This window comes from Muscardinus avellanarius (genome assembly GCF_963383645.1).
Source record: "Muscardinus avellanarius genome assembly, chromosome: 8".
NCBI lineage: Eukaryota > Metazoa > Chordata > Mammalia > Rodentia > Gliridae > Muscardinus > Muscardinus avellanarius.
The window spans coordinates 79122586-79138317 of NC_137794.1; the positions used below are offsets into that span (position 1 = coordinate 79122586).

Genomic DNA, 15732 nt, shown 5'->3' on the forward strand with positions numbered 1-15732 from the left:
GTACCCCATTAAGATGTGTGACTACAGTGCACCAATAAAAAAAAAAATTTAAAACTACATACTTCTACTTTTGTGACTATAAAAATTAGGAAATTCACTGTTTCTGACTTGGAAATTCTTCTGACTTGGCTGCCAGGAAGCTCAGGGCTAAACTAAGGGCTCATTCATAACAAATGCCTTCTTCCTCATACTTAAGTATATTCTCTTCATTTCTTCATGGCCTTTTAATTCATGTTTATTTATTCCTATTTTGATATTCCAATGTATCTAAACTCTAGGGGGGGGGGAAAGCAGCAAATCCATTAATTTTAGCAAAAAAAATGTATTCCAAGTCATTTATTATGCATCCACTGTATGCCAGGCATTATTCTAGAGGATGAGAAACAGTTATTTAAAAGATCATTTTCATGAAAGAAATGAATGTGTTTACCTGTATCCTTAAAAGAGACAAGATAAATTGTCAATGAAATCAACTTTTAGAATATGAAAATTACATTTTTAATTGTAGGGACGAAATTTACACTTTATTCATTTGTTTGTTTGCTTGCTTGCTTGGTATGGGGAAAGGGGTGGGGAGGGAGCTGGGGGAAAGCCCAAGTGCTGTGTGAATGTATGTCAATATCACGATGAAATACATCATGGAGACTATAACGCACCAAGAAGTGTATATTAAAAAAGACCTAAGAATGTGGATATCTATATACTTTCATTAAAAGAAAAGCCTGCCAATATTAATTTATCCCCCAGGAAGGGTTCAGTTAATATACTGAGTGTTGTTATCTTCTGAGTGTTGCTTACTGGGTTATAGAAAACTGGCTACATGCTATATAACCCCCTTCTCAAGGGCCCTGCAATAAAATCAGTCTCATCTTTGGGTACGTGCTAAGAGGTAATAATGCTATGAAATAAAAGCTTTTAAATAAATTGTGCTTAATAACAGAGATCAACTTAAACAGTGCAACTTCCGGGAAAGGGAATTTGGGATCTTGGATTTCCTCCTGTGGTGCCTCTGATGTAACCAGTAAGTAGCACCTGCTGGGGCTAGCCAAGAAATCTAATGCACACTGTGTGGCTGAGCAGGCAAGAATAATTGCTAATGGGTAAAGCAGCTCCCTTTTAGAGAAAACTCCAAGCTCGATGGGCCTAAATGTACTCTTGCTTTCAGCTTTGATTTGTTTTACTGCCTTGCAAATTTGTGTCACACAGTCAACCTCCATTAGCCCAACTGCCGCTACCAGCCTGGTGGTGGGAAAGGTACTGAATTTTACCAGGATCCTGCCCTTGGCCTCTACTACCCAGAGGCAGCATTCTTGCACATCTTATGTGGTCAACTCACAATAACCCTGTATTCCAGGAAGACAGTATGACAAGGCTGCCCACAGATATACGTGTGCTTATCACCTGCCTGAGCAACTGCACATAGGCTAGCACTTGTCAGGGTGACCTGCCTATCTTCCCTCTTCAAAAGAGAAAGCCATGCAAATAATCACATTTCAAAAGAGGCAAAATATTGGACTTCTCAAGTTGAACTATGTGCATTTAGGCTGAAGATAAACAAAAAGGTCTCAAAACCAATTTTTCTTAACTGCAATTCTAAAAAACTTAGTTTTAATATTTTAAAAAATTACTTGGTATCATGCCTTGATGACTCCCTGAGCCAACCAAACACAGGGGTAGCTTATATTTGTCTCAAAGGATGTAAGAAAAGTAACACATACCAAAGTGTGAAAACTGATCTTGAAAACCTAGAGGGCTCTGATAAAAAATAAAAAAATAAAAAACAGACTAAAATGCTGTAGGGGAATTGTGAAAATTACTGCAAAGCAATTAGTTTGTACAACAAAACTCAAAACTTGTGGGACACGATAAGACTTGGTCAAGACAGTCAAATGTACCTATATAGGTGTAAAAGCTAATTTTACAATAAATGGGTAGGGGGAAAGTAGTCAGAAAGTAACACTGAAACCACTGAATCTGATATTTCCAGATCTCTGCATGGGGACATCTTTCTCAGGTCACTAAGGGAGTTAAATCGCATAAAATAAAAACACTGGCAAGGTAACCAATTTAGGAAGGCAATTGGATCTCCCCTCCTCTATTTTCTTTAGGTCTCTCGTCCTGAGTTTCTTTCCCAGGGACATTTCATTTTCTTTCCCAAGGGCAGCCCCACCCCATATTGATCAGTCTAATTATCTCATTATTCAAATCTCTCAAAAAGAACAGCAGTTTGCTCTGGCGCGAACATCTTTTCTTCCACTCCCGTTCTTAGTAAGCCTTCCACTTACTTTCCTTGAGAAGAATGTCACAGAGGGGCACTGAGGCTTTAGGTCCTGCAGCTTGTTCATCCTCCCTCTTTTCTTTCCCTCTACTCGAGCCACCCCTACCACACTCCACTCCACCCCCACCTCCAATCCACTACAGTATTTAAGCACGGTGGGGTGTAAAAAGTTCCCTCCTCTCCTTCTCCCTCTAACTCAAGACAGAGAGACTCTGAGACAGACAAGGCACTTAACCAGGGAACAAGCAAACGAGAAAGTTGCGTGGAAGAAAGGATTTAATTTTGGGGGTTGTTTTTAAAGATAAATGAACAAATTCCTTAAAAGGTTTTTCAAAATGTTATGTCTTCTCCCCTATGCATTCTTCTCTAACAGGCATACAACGCTCTTACTAGGTACTGGGCACTGTCCTAAACCCTTTAAAACTATGACCCTTTTGCTTTAAAAATTTTGTTTAACCGACATTAAATCCGCGTGCTTTCGAAAATCCCTGCTATATTTTTCTTTACGACACGGTACAGCGGTTGTCTTCAAAGACAAATATGGAAAAACTTTAACCAGTCGCTACTTTATTGCAGACAAACCATTTCCCTCTGCAATTTATCGCAATCATTATAATTAAATACACTAGTAGAGTGAGAAAAAAAAAACCTCTTTTTTTTTTTTTCAATGAGGATTTCAGGGTTTGCCTCAGGCGTTTGGAAGCGCTCGCTAATTTGCTCGCGTGGCCACCGTTAATTGCACGTGTAGGCATCGGCTTTCAGAAAAACGCGCAGCCCTCACCCTGGGATGCAAAGGTTGCGTTCGCGAGGCCCAGCTGCCGCGCGTTCCCTCGGGACTTGGGGCACCGGGCACTCGCGCTGGGGCTGGGGAGATGGGGAGGGACCCGCGCGTCGGGCTCACCCTCCGCTGCACCGCGGGGACTCTGAGCCCGGGGAGCGTCGGCGTGTCCGCCCGCCCTGCGCCCAGGCTGCAGAGCAGAGGCCCGGCGTCCCACGCAGACCCGACACCCGCCCCGAGGCTGACAGCCAGGCCAGCTGGGGAGCCCCGGCTACCCGCGGGCAGCCACTGACCCCATCCCGCCCCGCCCGGCCCCCGCGATTTGCCCGGGGTTAGGTTTCAGGAGTCGGGATGGAACTTCGGGTTTCTGTTCACAGGGTTATCGAAGCTCACCGCGGAGGGGGCTGCACCGAGGCGGGCGGCGCGTGTAGGAAAGGAGTGTTGTGTGTTAATGAGGGTTCATCACGCAGGCTGCGGGTCCTCGACGTTGGCCCGGCTCTTTCCCGCTCTTCCTCTGGGCAATCCTCGCCGAGATCCAGTCTTTTCGGGTCACTTATTTTCCTCTTCTCCCCGCCCACTGGTCTTATGTGGGGAGCATCAGAAGGGTGCCCTAGGCGGTTCCCCATTAAGATAGGGTTCCGTACAAGGCGGGGGGTTGGGAGACTGAGGATGCCCCTTCCTCAAATCCTCTTTTTTTTTTTTTTTTTTCCAACCGGCACCAAGTTGTCCTGGTGCTACGCGTGAAGTCTCCCGTTGGACCCCAACCAGCCCGCCGCCCGCCGCCGGGACCGCAAGGCCACGCGGACCCGCGCACCCCGGCTTTCCGGGCTCTGGAGGTCATCCCTGGGGCCGCCAAGACACCTCGGCGTAGCGGGTTCAAAAATCCCACAGAACGTCGAAGAGCAGCTTGAAAACATGGTTTGAACACAACCAGAGTTACAGAAAACCCACGATGTCCAATGCACTAAAGAACTACTGGACGCGAATTGGGACTTTAGAAAACAAACGTAATTTCCCAGCACGAACCTTCGCGTCTCGGATTCTAATGAACTCTGTGGCCGCGACCGCACACAAGCCAGGGGAGATGGGAGAGGTGAGACGCCTTTGGGGATCATCGCAGCCCGAGAAACTCGAGCTTGAACACCTACGAGTGTGTCCTGAAATCCCCTCTTCATTCCTACCATCGGGAGTAGACTCTGCCCTGCCCACGGTCTACTCAGCAGGGTCTACCCAACAGTCCCTGTGGCTGGAGACAAAACAGAAATAACCGAGTTGTAGCAAATGGGACCTGGATCGTGCAGACCGCTCAGACCCTCCGACCGCCAGCGTTAAGTACCTGGTGGGGGAGACTCGCGTCCTTATCTGTGCACCGCCCAGAGGCCGCGGAAGTAGCCTCGGGTTGTCAGAGAGAAAAGCAACTTTGATTTAAGGTTTAAAAAAAAAAAAAAAAAAAACAGAGGGCAAATGCCACCGCTCGGGTTAGCCAGTCAGCAGATTTGGTCCAGACGAGGGACCGACCGGCGAGCGGGGCGTCTCGGTTAAAGCCACAGCGCCTCCGACGTCACACACGCTCGTTCACACTCAGCCACGCGCTCGGGCTTATTCTTTAAACTCAGGACTACAACTCCCCGGGAGAGACCGCGGGGTGCTGAGGAGGGCTCAGATCAGAGGTCCAGAGCCCGCCCCTCGCCGGTCTGCGCGCTGCCCTAGCTGGTGTCTGGCCGCCGGCGCTCACACCCGCGGCGGCCTCTCCCATCCGGCGCGCAGCTCCGCGTCCTAGGTGCGCCGCCGCGTTCCCACGCCTCTGCCGCCGCAGGCTCTGCGGGCATTGGCCAGTGCGACCACGCCTCTCGACTTCAGCCAATAGAAGGCTGCTACGGCCTCGTGGGGGCGTGGCCTGAGAGCGGCGAGGGCGGGGGCGCGGGAGCAGCGGCCCCGCCCGCGCGGGGGGCGTGGCCTGCGCCGGCTCTTGCAGCGGTGCAGGGTTGCAGCGTGGGAAAGAGCCCCGAGGAGCCGACCGCGCCGCCGCCGGAGCCTCGTCTGCGGAGGCCTGAGAGGGAGGGCGGGAGGGCGGGCAGGAGGAGGCCGGCGGGGAGGGCGCTGCACCCTGCTCAGCATCCGCGGCTCGGGCAGGCTACGCCTGGAGACGTCTTTGCCGCAATGAAGCGCCCTTGCGAGGAGACGACCTCGGAGAGCGACATGGACGAGACCATAGACGTGGGGAGCGAGAACAATTACTCCGGGTGAGCCCGGGCTGGGCGGGAGCTGCCAAACTCGGAGGGTGTCGGGGAGCTCTGGGCTCCAGCGGCTTCTTGGAAACCCCCAGGCTCCGCTCTGCAAGGTGTTGGACTGGAGAAAGTTTTGCCCCCAAAACTTTTGAGTAGTGGGCGCTGGTCCAGCCTGAGTTGGGGTGGGGCGAGGGCCGTGGGTTTTCTCTGCAGGGGTGGGGCGGGGAGGACCCGGGACCGAGAGGGAGAGCGCAGGAGCTGGGGAGGGAGGGTCCCGGGCTGTCAGCCTTGGGCGCGCGGATAGGCACGTCCCCGCCACGGGCGACGCCCCCGCCACTGTATTTGGGAGCATTTCCAAAATAGGTCAGGAGAAAAGGGAAACACTTTTATTTTTCATTTTTAGAGAGGCTTTTTTTTTTTGAGAAATTGTAGTCTAGGCTCCATAGATTGCGCTGTGCAGGTTGACCGTGTGTGATTTTTCTATCACGCCGAGTGAGTGACAGATGTAAGGATCGGATCGGACATCATTCCTTTGACTGCTTGTCCTAAAGTCTGGAAAAGATCGGCGTCGTGATCACAGAAGCCAGACCTCCACTTTCCTGTGACAGAGGGAGATTACCGAGGCATTTTAAAGCCAAGGCGGGTCAAATGATAATTGCTTCTAATTGGCATCCCCAGAAGCACCTTAATTATTTATCTGAAGCTGTCACTCAAAGAGTGAAATTCTTCCTGCCTTTGGAAAACTGGCTTTTCTTTCACATTCTTATTCTAAAACGTACAAACCAAAGCCTGAAAGATGCAAGAGCAAGATACTTAGGTGAACCGTTTACAGTATCTTATTGTTAAAGTGTTGTCGTGCCATCTTTAAAAAGGAGGTCTGAAAGCCGGAAGATGTCACGTGAAAGATGAAACCAGTAGAGAAGGGGTGAGAATGAAGGGGATAGTTAATTCAGAAATAAGATCCAGAAGTGAGAAGGTGAGGTAATAGGAACCTGGTGTGTGCAGCGTTTCTAAAATGAAAGAACAAATAACAGGACCTGGAGAATTTGCGACCATAAGAAGCATAGTATTCATGCATTATGAAGAGAAAGAGACACCAACCGGAAAGGAATGTAGAAGCTATGGGACCAAATAGTTTGAATTTTCAATGTCAAGATACCTTTTGATTAATAAATCCAAGGTGGGTTGTAGCTTCTAGAGATATAAGCTTAGTCTGAAGGCTAAGAGGCAACAATGGTTTCATTTTCAAAGTAAAGCAGTTACCTAGGACTCAAATCTAATTCTAATTTTCCTATCAGTGGCATATGTAATTGAGGATATTCTTTTAGAACTTGAGTATGCAGAATATCAAATTTGTCATATTTTCCTGTTATACCACTAATCAAAGTTTTGAAAGAGTAATAGCTTTTGTATTTTAAACGTTGCATCTAGAGGCAGCCTAGATGTGTAGTAATGATTTGACTTTGGTGTTTCATATTATCCTTGTTTTTTAAAGTGATATTCCTTTGTTCAATGTGGCAGGAGAGAGGAGGAGAGATGATAGTAAAGAAATTTATTAACTTTTAAGAAATATGTGAGTGGAACTAGAAAATGCTAATAACTGATTTCCATCTCAATTGCCCATCATTATTTCACTAGGATATTCAACTAAACATTTAGGGACATTTTTGCCAATGAACCTGGCATCTGGATCACACATAATTTTTTTAAGGCGTAATTTCTACCTAAAACGAGAGAAGAACTGAAAGCGAAGTCTATTAAGAGTGAAGCAAAAACCGAGAATAAAATAACAGAGACTTGAACTGTGTGATTGCTCTATTTAATGGGTGCCATGAAGTACCCAGAAGAAACAATTGTTATGTTAATGCAGCACCTGACATACTCTTCCTATTTCATAGGCAAAGTGCTAGCTCTGTGATTAGATCAAATTCTCCAACGACAACATCTCAGATTATGGCAAGAAAGAAAAGGAGAGGGGTATGTGACCTTTTTTTTCTTTTTATTTCATGTAATTCAGCCTAATGTGTAACAGTTGTGTTTTTCCATCATGAGTAATTTTATCATTTATGTATTCATAAACTTTTGTCGTTTTGCTTTCTTTGGGATAGATCATAGAGAAAAGGCGCCGGGATCGGATAAATAACAGTTTATCTGAGTTGAGACGACTGGTGCCAACTGCTTTTGAAAAACAAGTAAGCTGCCCCCCTACCCCCAAAAGCTCATAGAATCTGATTCTCTCATCTGGGAATGTGGGTTCTTGTTAAACCTCATTAAAATAATGGTGTATGTGCCCTGATCTGGCACAGAGAAGCTATTTCAATAAAAATGCTTTGTTGTGGCAAACTATTAAAAACATAATCCATCATGAAGTTGAAAAACATTCTCATTCTTTAGCTTATTTTCCCCTTAAGGGTAACTGTGTTCATGCTTTCTCTGTTCTTTCTATGAATACCAGTAGTGGTTTTGTTTAAAACTGTGCTGTCTATAGTATTCTGTATTCTTCAAAAGAGAAAGAAAGAAAATGTGAAATATTGTTTTTTCCTCAAACTGTTAAAATTTTTAATTTTAAAAAGCCTAAGATTAGCATCCCTAGTTCTATGCCATAAATAAGACAACTAACACAATTAGTATACCAAGCCATTTGCTTTCGTTTTTAATTCCTGGGTTTGTTTGATGTTTGATTTGGGGTGTATTTTGAAAGTTTGGTAGAAATCAACTTAGTCATAAATGCCTCTTTTCATTGTCTTAAGTATTCCTTTACAAAAAAAGATGTCACACACTTAGGAAAGCAGAAAGCCCAATGTTTAAATCTTCCTTTGTGGTTTTGGAAAAGCTGTTTCTCCTTCTGCCATAGTGACTAGTAGCATGGATTCCTAAGGGCATCTTTCAAATGTTGTGGCAGCATGTCCTTGTTGAAAATATTTTCATTTGAATTCCAAGTAGGGTACAAGACAGCAGTTGTTTGTTTATTCCATTTTTTATTTACTTCATGAATCTGTAAACATAAAACAAGCACTACAAAGCCCCTGGAGATTGTCCAGGAACTGTACTTTTAGTTATTAGTCACTTTCATTAAAAGGCTTGTACATTTTCTTGGAAACTTGAATACTGACAAAAGTATGGGATACGATATGCTATCAATTATATATTTTTAAGACAAAAAAGTCATCTCATTTGTATGCAGATACAGTTTAATAAGATAATCATACTGGAAATTTATACTTTTAACTCCTAACATTTTCAGTGACAAAAAGATTACCAATAAAAATTTCAATAATGAATGCTATTTTTAAGTCGTTTAGTTCCGACATGTCTACAGTTATGAAGAACAGTCACTTTGGTGGGGTTTTTTTTTTTCCTTGATTTGTTAGATTTTTTTCCTAAATGTTGACTTAAAACAAAACTTAGAACAAACCTCAGTTGTTTGGTAGTTACCGTTAACACAAGCTTTCCCATTTCCAGGACTTGGCTACCAACCCTGGCGAGCTGGCCCTGTCACAACATGATTAGAAGAGTTCTCTTTAGAGCCGCTAAATCACTCTGGCACCCTCGCCATGTACTGGGTGCTGATAATTCTCACAAATAAAGCAGAGAACCTGGAATAAACTTTAAACTCCTTTAAAAAAGAAACAGACTGGTTTAATTATTTAGCTCTTCCAGGAAATTAGAAGCCACCCACAGCCCCCTGAGACAGTTTGAGGTGGTACATTTGGATTTCAATTGGTTTCCAGAGGCTAACTTCTTTTTTTTTAAAGGGGGGGGGGAGTATAAAATATATTTCTAAGACAATTTTATTAAGAACTGTTTTTAAAGGTTCAAAATTTTTTATACATTTATCGATGCTAAATGTATAAAAGTAAGTAAGTTGTACATTCTTTTTGTTTGTGATCTTGGCATTCACAGTGACACCTGCTGGTAACTGTTAGGGGAGAAAAAAACTTTAGAAGTCTTTTTCTCTTTTTGGTTCTGCTTACTGGTGGCCTTCTATGAATTACCATAAGGACTTACTAAAAATTTCTCTTTTTGAGTAAACTTCTTTTAAAAATAAATTGCTGAAACCCTATCATTTTATCTTGCAATGCTGGTATTCAGCTGATCTAGATTTCAACATTAGATGAATATTGAGTGCACCCTAATAAGATATGTTATTAACCAAGGGTAGAGACTGAACACAAAGTTTGAAATTTTTGCAAATGTAATAGTTTTGGTGGAGCAATCTTAGTAATATAATTATTCATATAGTTAAAAATAATTTATTTTATGCCTTCTTTTGGTCTTTAAAAGTTAAAATGGCAAATACCCAACATTAGGTATGACATAAAAATTAACTAGTGTTCTCATGTAAAAGTTGGGAAAGAATTCAGGTTTTCCTGTGAAGATATTAAACTTAGAATATTCTAGTGAGATGAAAAATTGAAACTACCATACTAAATTTAGTATATAATGTTCTAAGTCAATTTCTGTAGGACTTACGAGACTTTATTGTTTGTTCACAAAGGGATCTGCAAAGTTAGAAAAAGCTGAAATATTGCAAATGACAGTGGATCATTTGAAGATGCTTCAGGCAACAGGGGGGAAAGGTAAGTAGGTGGCTTCAATTTTTATCTCCTTTCTCCCTTTCTCTTTTCATCTTCTTACTCTCATATTGAAAGGAAGTCATAGTTGAACAGTTCTTTAACAAGCTGAGATAGGCGGCCCCAGATTAAAGCCCTGGAAATCAATGCTAATGGCAGGATTGAACTCGTGGGAAAGAACTTCTGTAACAAAAGAAGCACTTGACCCCAGGCTTGTGTTTGCTTTCATAATACTCTGGGAGTAAAGCCTCATTCACAGCAGCCTGGTCAGAGATTTGTTTGGGATTTAAGAATCACATGCTAGAATCTGTACAGAAAGACAAAACAAACACACAAACATCCAAACATAAACAGGAGGCTAGAAGCAATCTTTTTCCTTCTTTTTTTTTTTTTCATTAAATCAAGGCCAAGACTCAAAATAATTTAGCTTATTTCACTGGAAATGACTCTGGAATTATTTTCATCATTTCTTTTTTCAGAATGATCTTTGATTGATCTTGGCTTTAGAACACCCAGAACATTTGAAGTGCAGGTAGTAAACTTCTGTACTAGAAATCATTAACAGAGCAAACTCACATCTGAGAGAATAGACAGGAGTAGGTACTCTGGGCCCCGTGCTCTAGAGAGATGTCCTCTGTACTGGACAGTACCTTAGGGAGAAATTACCTAGAGGTTAGGGCTCCTCATTTTATGCTAAAATAGATTTGAGATACTAAAAGCTGCAATATTCTTTCATATTTCTTTTTTTTTTTTTGGCGGCACTTGGGATGAAACCCAGGGGCATTCTACCTCCAAGCTACACCCCCAGCCCTATTTTTCAGTCTTTTTATTTTTGAATTAGGGTCTCTCTGAGTTGCAAAGTGCCTAAGTAGCTGAGGCTGTCTGCAAACCGTGATCCCCCGGCCTCTGCCTCCCGAATGCTGGGATTACAAGTGTGTGCCACGCCCGGCAATATTCTTTCATATTTCCTTATACCACTTTCCTCCATATCACTCAGACTCAATTTTAATCTTTTATAGCTTTTTCACCCTTTGGTATTCATTTCAGCCAGTATTATTCAGTATATTTAACAATTGAATAAGGAGAGGGTACCACAAGGAGTTAAGTGTTGCAACCAAATACTGGTGGCTCTTGTACCCAGCACTAACCTTTCCTGATAGCCTGAGTCTCCAGTCAGGGCAGGGCAGTGGAGGGAAGCCACTGTTTGCCAATCAGAGAATTAGTAGAACATCAGCCTTGTTCTTAACTATCTTCTACCTCAGATAGAGGGTGATCATTGCATTGGAAGCTGCCCACATGTTAGGATTTGCTTCAGGCCACACCTTCCCAAGGAATCTTCCTGAATGACCAAAAAGTAGTCTGTGATACAAACATTCTTATAAAATAGAGATCAATCATAAAAGCCAGTGGTCCAGCCAAGCTTGGTTACTGCCTCACCTCTGATCTGAGAAAGAAGAGATCTGTTGTTTCTTGAGGGCAACACTACACCATGATCTGGACCTTGAACCATATGCACGCCTCCCCAGCATCAGACTCTGTGTCTACACCTGCTGCTTCAGGATGTTGGAGACTGAATGTATGATGGTGCAAGAGAGGCTGTGTGGTTGCTCTGCCTCCCTTGGCATTCTTAGCCCCGAGGCTAAGAATTATCAGGGTTTCAAATATTTGGCATCACTCATAGTTCTAAAGAGTAATATTGTTCTTTGGCTTCCTAATAAAATCTGAGTTCCATGTTGGTTGCTGTTCTTGGCTACCTGACAGTCCTAAAATTCATCCCAGAATAGTTCATGATCAGACATTTCCAAGCAGTCACCATGTGAGTCACCTGACTGCGGGTTCTTAGGTCATGGCACAGGAGAGTGTGTTAGTCTTGAAGAAGGGGTACTAACGATTTGGGCTCACAGCTGCCTCAGAGTGCAATGGTGAAGGGCACAGACTCTGTAGCTGGATTGCCTGATTTGGACTTCTGGCTCTGCCATTTATAAGCTCCGTGACTTAGGGTGCATTGCAAATCTTTTCTGAGCCCCAGTTCTATCGTCTGTAAAATGAAGAGTGTGACAATGCCCGTCTCACAAGGTTGTTGTGAGTTAATATACTTAAAGCCCATAGAACCATGTGGCACAGAGCAAGTGGACACGTGCACTGTTGTTAGCCCAAGACCCATGCATAGGAGACAGCTGCTCATCATTTTCCTCTGTGTTCAACAATGGGATAGAAATGATTTATATTCCTTAAGATGCAACCAAATACTCAGCCATATACAGCAACATATTTGGCAAACCACAGATGTCACTCACTTTATAACCACTGATGAAAATTTTTAAAAGCTCCTGGGGTTCCAGTTCTGTTGTTTTATTCTTTATTGTCTGCCGTGGAATTACAGTAGTTTCTAGAGGAGATTTGGTAGAGTAACCTAAATCCCTCCAGATTTCTAGATCTGTCTTTAATCATTACCTCCCTCCTCTCATGGAAGTCAGAAGTTTGTAAAGCCCTAGAGAGAACCCTGAGTATTGAAATGGGGGATTTTTCCACAGAGGCATCATCTTCAGGAACAGCTTTCCTTCCTAATCCCAGGGTCTTCCTTGCTAACTGTGCCAAAGTCCTGGGTCATAGCTAGTTTGGCTGCTGGTCTTCAGTCCTCCATGTTTCATGCTTTTTTCTTGTATTGGCTTTGTACTGTCACTTGTGTTTTAATGGTTAATATAATGCCCCCAAACATCTTTTTGGGACTTCCAGACTTCCATTGGAATTCTAGCTCTAAGACTTTTTTTTTTTTTTTAAATAGGCATTGAACCCAGGGGTGTTCTAACTCTAAGCCAACTTCTAGCACTTTTTATTTTGTATTTTGAAACAAGGTCTCATTGAGTTGTTGAGGCTGGTTTTTAACCTGCAATCCTTCTGTCTCAGCCTCCTTAGTACTGCTAAAACTGAATATCTGTGACTGTTAATACAGAATATCTGCGACTACTGTTTTTCAATGTACTTCAATTATAAAATATAAAAATAAATATGGAATATAAAATATAAAAAGCTTGATTTTAATAGATGATGAATAAAATGAAAGAGGTAATACTTTGATCTGCAAAAGCTTTATAAAAAGATTATGTAGTAAATGCCTTAGATGAAAAAAGCCCTATTTGAATGTGCTATTTTTCATTCATGCAGACATTCATCTAAAATGTGAGTAGACTAAAGTTTTAATTAGAAACTTACTTGAAAAGAAGTTGCAACCCGGGAAGGCGTTGTTGGGATTACATGGTTGTAATCCCAGCATTTGGGAGGCTGGGACAGGAGGATTGTGGTTTGCAGACAGCCTCAGCTACTTAGTGAGGCCCTTTGCAACTCAGTGAGACCCTGTTTCAAAATAAAGAGGAAAAACATAGAGCTGGGTGTGTTGCTCAGAGGTAGAATGCCCCTACTCTGGTATTCCATCCCTAGTACTAAAATAAATAAATAAATAAATAAATAAATAAATAAATAAATAAATAAATAATAAACTTGCAAGTGAGAAAGACTGAAAAAGATACATATAGGTCTCATATTCAAAAGGTGCCATTCCCCCAAATATCTATGATTATAGTGTTCTAAATACCATTTTCTATTGTAATGTATTATCTCAGGATTAAAAACAACTCTGATCAAGGTAACCCTGCCTCAGTTTTATATATGTGTTGGGGTAGGTCATACATACACACTGATACAATTAATATATGATATTATTCTTGGATGAATGTCAGAAAAAAGTAAACTAATGAAGAAGATACATATTTGAACTTTAGGAAAACCAGGAGTTATAGTATAATAATCTCAGGTCACTAGAGCACCCTTGTGTTATCTGACAGAAAAATAATATCATCAAATTAGTAATTGAGTGCTTTTTAAAAATCTGACTTTTTCATTTAATTTCTTTAATACAAAGTAATGAGAAGATGCTTTCCCTTAGTTGATAAAAATTGTGAGTCAAGAGGCACTTTTGAATTGGTTCATATTCTAGCACATCTCTAAAGAAAGCCTTTAAGCTGCTAATTTGCACTTATGTCTCTGTTAAAATGTTAAGAAATGCCGGGCTTGGTGCACACTTGTAATCCCAGCATTGGGGAGGCTGAGACCCAAGAATCACGGTTTGCAGACAGCCTCAGCTACTTTAGTGAGGCCCTCTGCAATTTAGTGAGACCCTGTTTAAAAAAAAAAAAAAAAAACAGAATAAAAAAAAAAAATAGGGATGGGGGTGTAGCTAGGAGGTAGAATGCCCCTGGGTTCCATCTTCAGTATTGGAAAAAAAGAAAGAAAGAAAGAAAAAGAAAGAAAGAAAGAAAGAAAGAAAGAAAGAAAGAAAGAAAGAAAGAAAGAAAGAAAAGAAAAGAAAAGAAAGCCAAGCAGGGCATGGTGGCGCACGCTTGTAATCCCCCAGCTTGGGAGGCAGAGACAGGAGGATCGCGCAGGTTCGAAGCCAGCCGTGCCCGCTGGCTTAGGAGACCCTGTTTCCAAATAAAAATGTAAAAATAGGTCTGGGAGTGTAGCCCAAAGATAGAAGGACTTCCGGGAACCCTAGTACCACCACAAAAAAAAAAAAAAAAAAAAACCAAGAAACGATGTTTCAGATAAGTCCTGTAATTTCCAACTCTTGTAACCTTGACAGAGACCTTGTCTATGGAAAAGTTTACTGGGGAATGCCATTATCCCACAAAGCTAAAAGAGGGACTTTGTTTTTCTAAAAGTGTTTGAACCAGAATGTTCTTAATTTTTCCCCCCGCTGTGATATCTACATTCAAGAACAACTGCATTGCCAGAACAGTCACAAAAGTGAGTTTGCAAAGTATACTTTCTCCATTTCTGTGGAAACTAAAACCATAACTAGCTGGCAATATTTTCAGAAAGGATTATCATTCTACTTAAATCTTCCAAAGGGCAAAGTGGAACTCTTTCTGTCACCTCGTGTGTCTCTGGAACGGTATCATTTTTCTGCCCCTTCTCTCCTTACTCTTTTTCCCACTCTTTTCAAATCCTCTTTTAGGCTACTTTGACGCCCATGCCCTCGCCATGGACTTCATGAGCATCGGGTTCCGAGAGTGCTTAACCGAAGTGGCCAGGTACCTGAGCTCTGTGGAAGGCCTGGACTCCTCCGACCCGCTGCGTGCGCGCCTGGTCTCTCACCTCAGCACTTGCGCCTCCCAACGGGAGGCGGCTGCCATGACATCCTCCATGGCCCACCACCCTCACCCACTGCATCCGCATCACTGGGCAGCAGCCTTCCACCATCTCCCCGCGGCCCTGCTCCAGCCCAGCGGACTCCACGCCTCGGAGTCCACCCCCTGCCGCCTGTCCACAGCCTCAGAAGTGCCTCCCGCCCACGGCTCTGCTCTCCTCACCGCCACGTTTGCCCACGCAGATTCTGCCCTTCGGATGCCATCGACGGGCAGCGTCGCACCCTGCGTGCCACCTCTGTCCACCTCTCTCCTGTCCCTCTCGGCCACTGTCCACGCGGCCGCCGCCGCCGCCACCGCCGCCGCGCACAGTTTCCCCCTGTCCTTCGCGGGCGCCTTCCCCATGCTCCCCCCAAACGCAGCGGCAGCCGTGGCAGCAGCAACAGCCATCAGCCCGCCCCTGGCGGTGTCGGCCACGTCCAGTCCCCAGCAGGCGAGCAGCGGAACAAACAGTAAACCTTACCGACCCTGGGGGACAGAAGTCGGAGCCTTTTAAGTTATCCTTGAACTTCTTGCGATAGTAACTGAATGTCCTTCATTTCAGAGTCAGCTTAACACCTCTGCACCCTGAAGGTAGCCATACAGATGCCTACAGATCCACAAAGGAACAATAAAGCTATTTGAGACACAAACCTCACGAGTGGAAATGTGGTATCTTTTATTTTTTATT

General features: G+C 43.4%; 1 protein-coding gene across 1 annotated transcript; it reads left to right on the forward strand.

Annotated features, from left to right (window-relative positions):
* Positions 1-5216: 5216 nt before the first annotated feature.
* Positions 5217-15558, forward strand: HEY2 (hes related family bHLH transcription factor with YRPW motif 2; the record flags this gene model as incomplete). Its single annotated transcript, XM_080700209.1, has 5 exons — positions 5217-5299; positions 7183-7261; positions 7393-7476; positions 9783-9864; positions 14873-15558. 5 exons carry the CDS (start codon positions 5217-5219, stop codon positions 15556-15558), a joined length of 1014 nt encoding a protein of 337 aa, XP_080556335.1.
* Between the last annotated feature and the right edge of the window lie 174 nt (positions 15559-15732).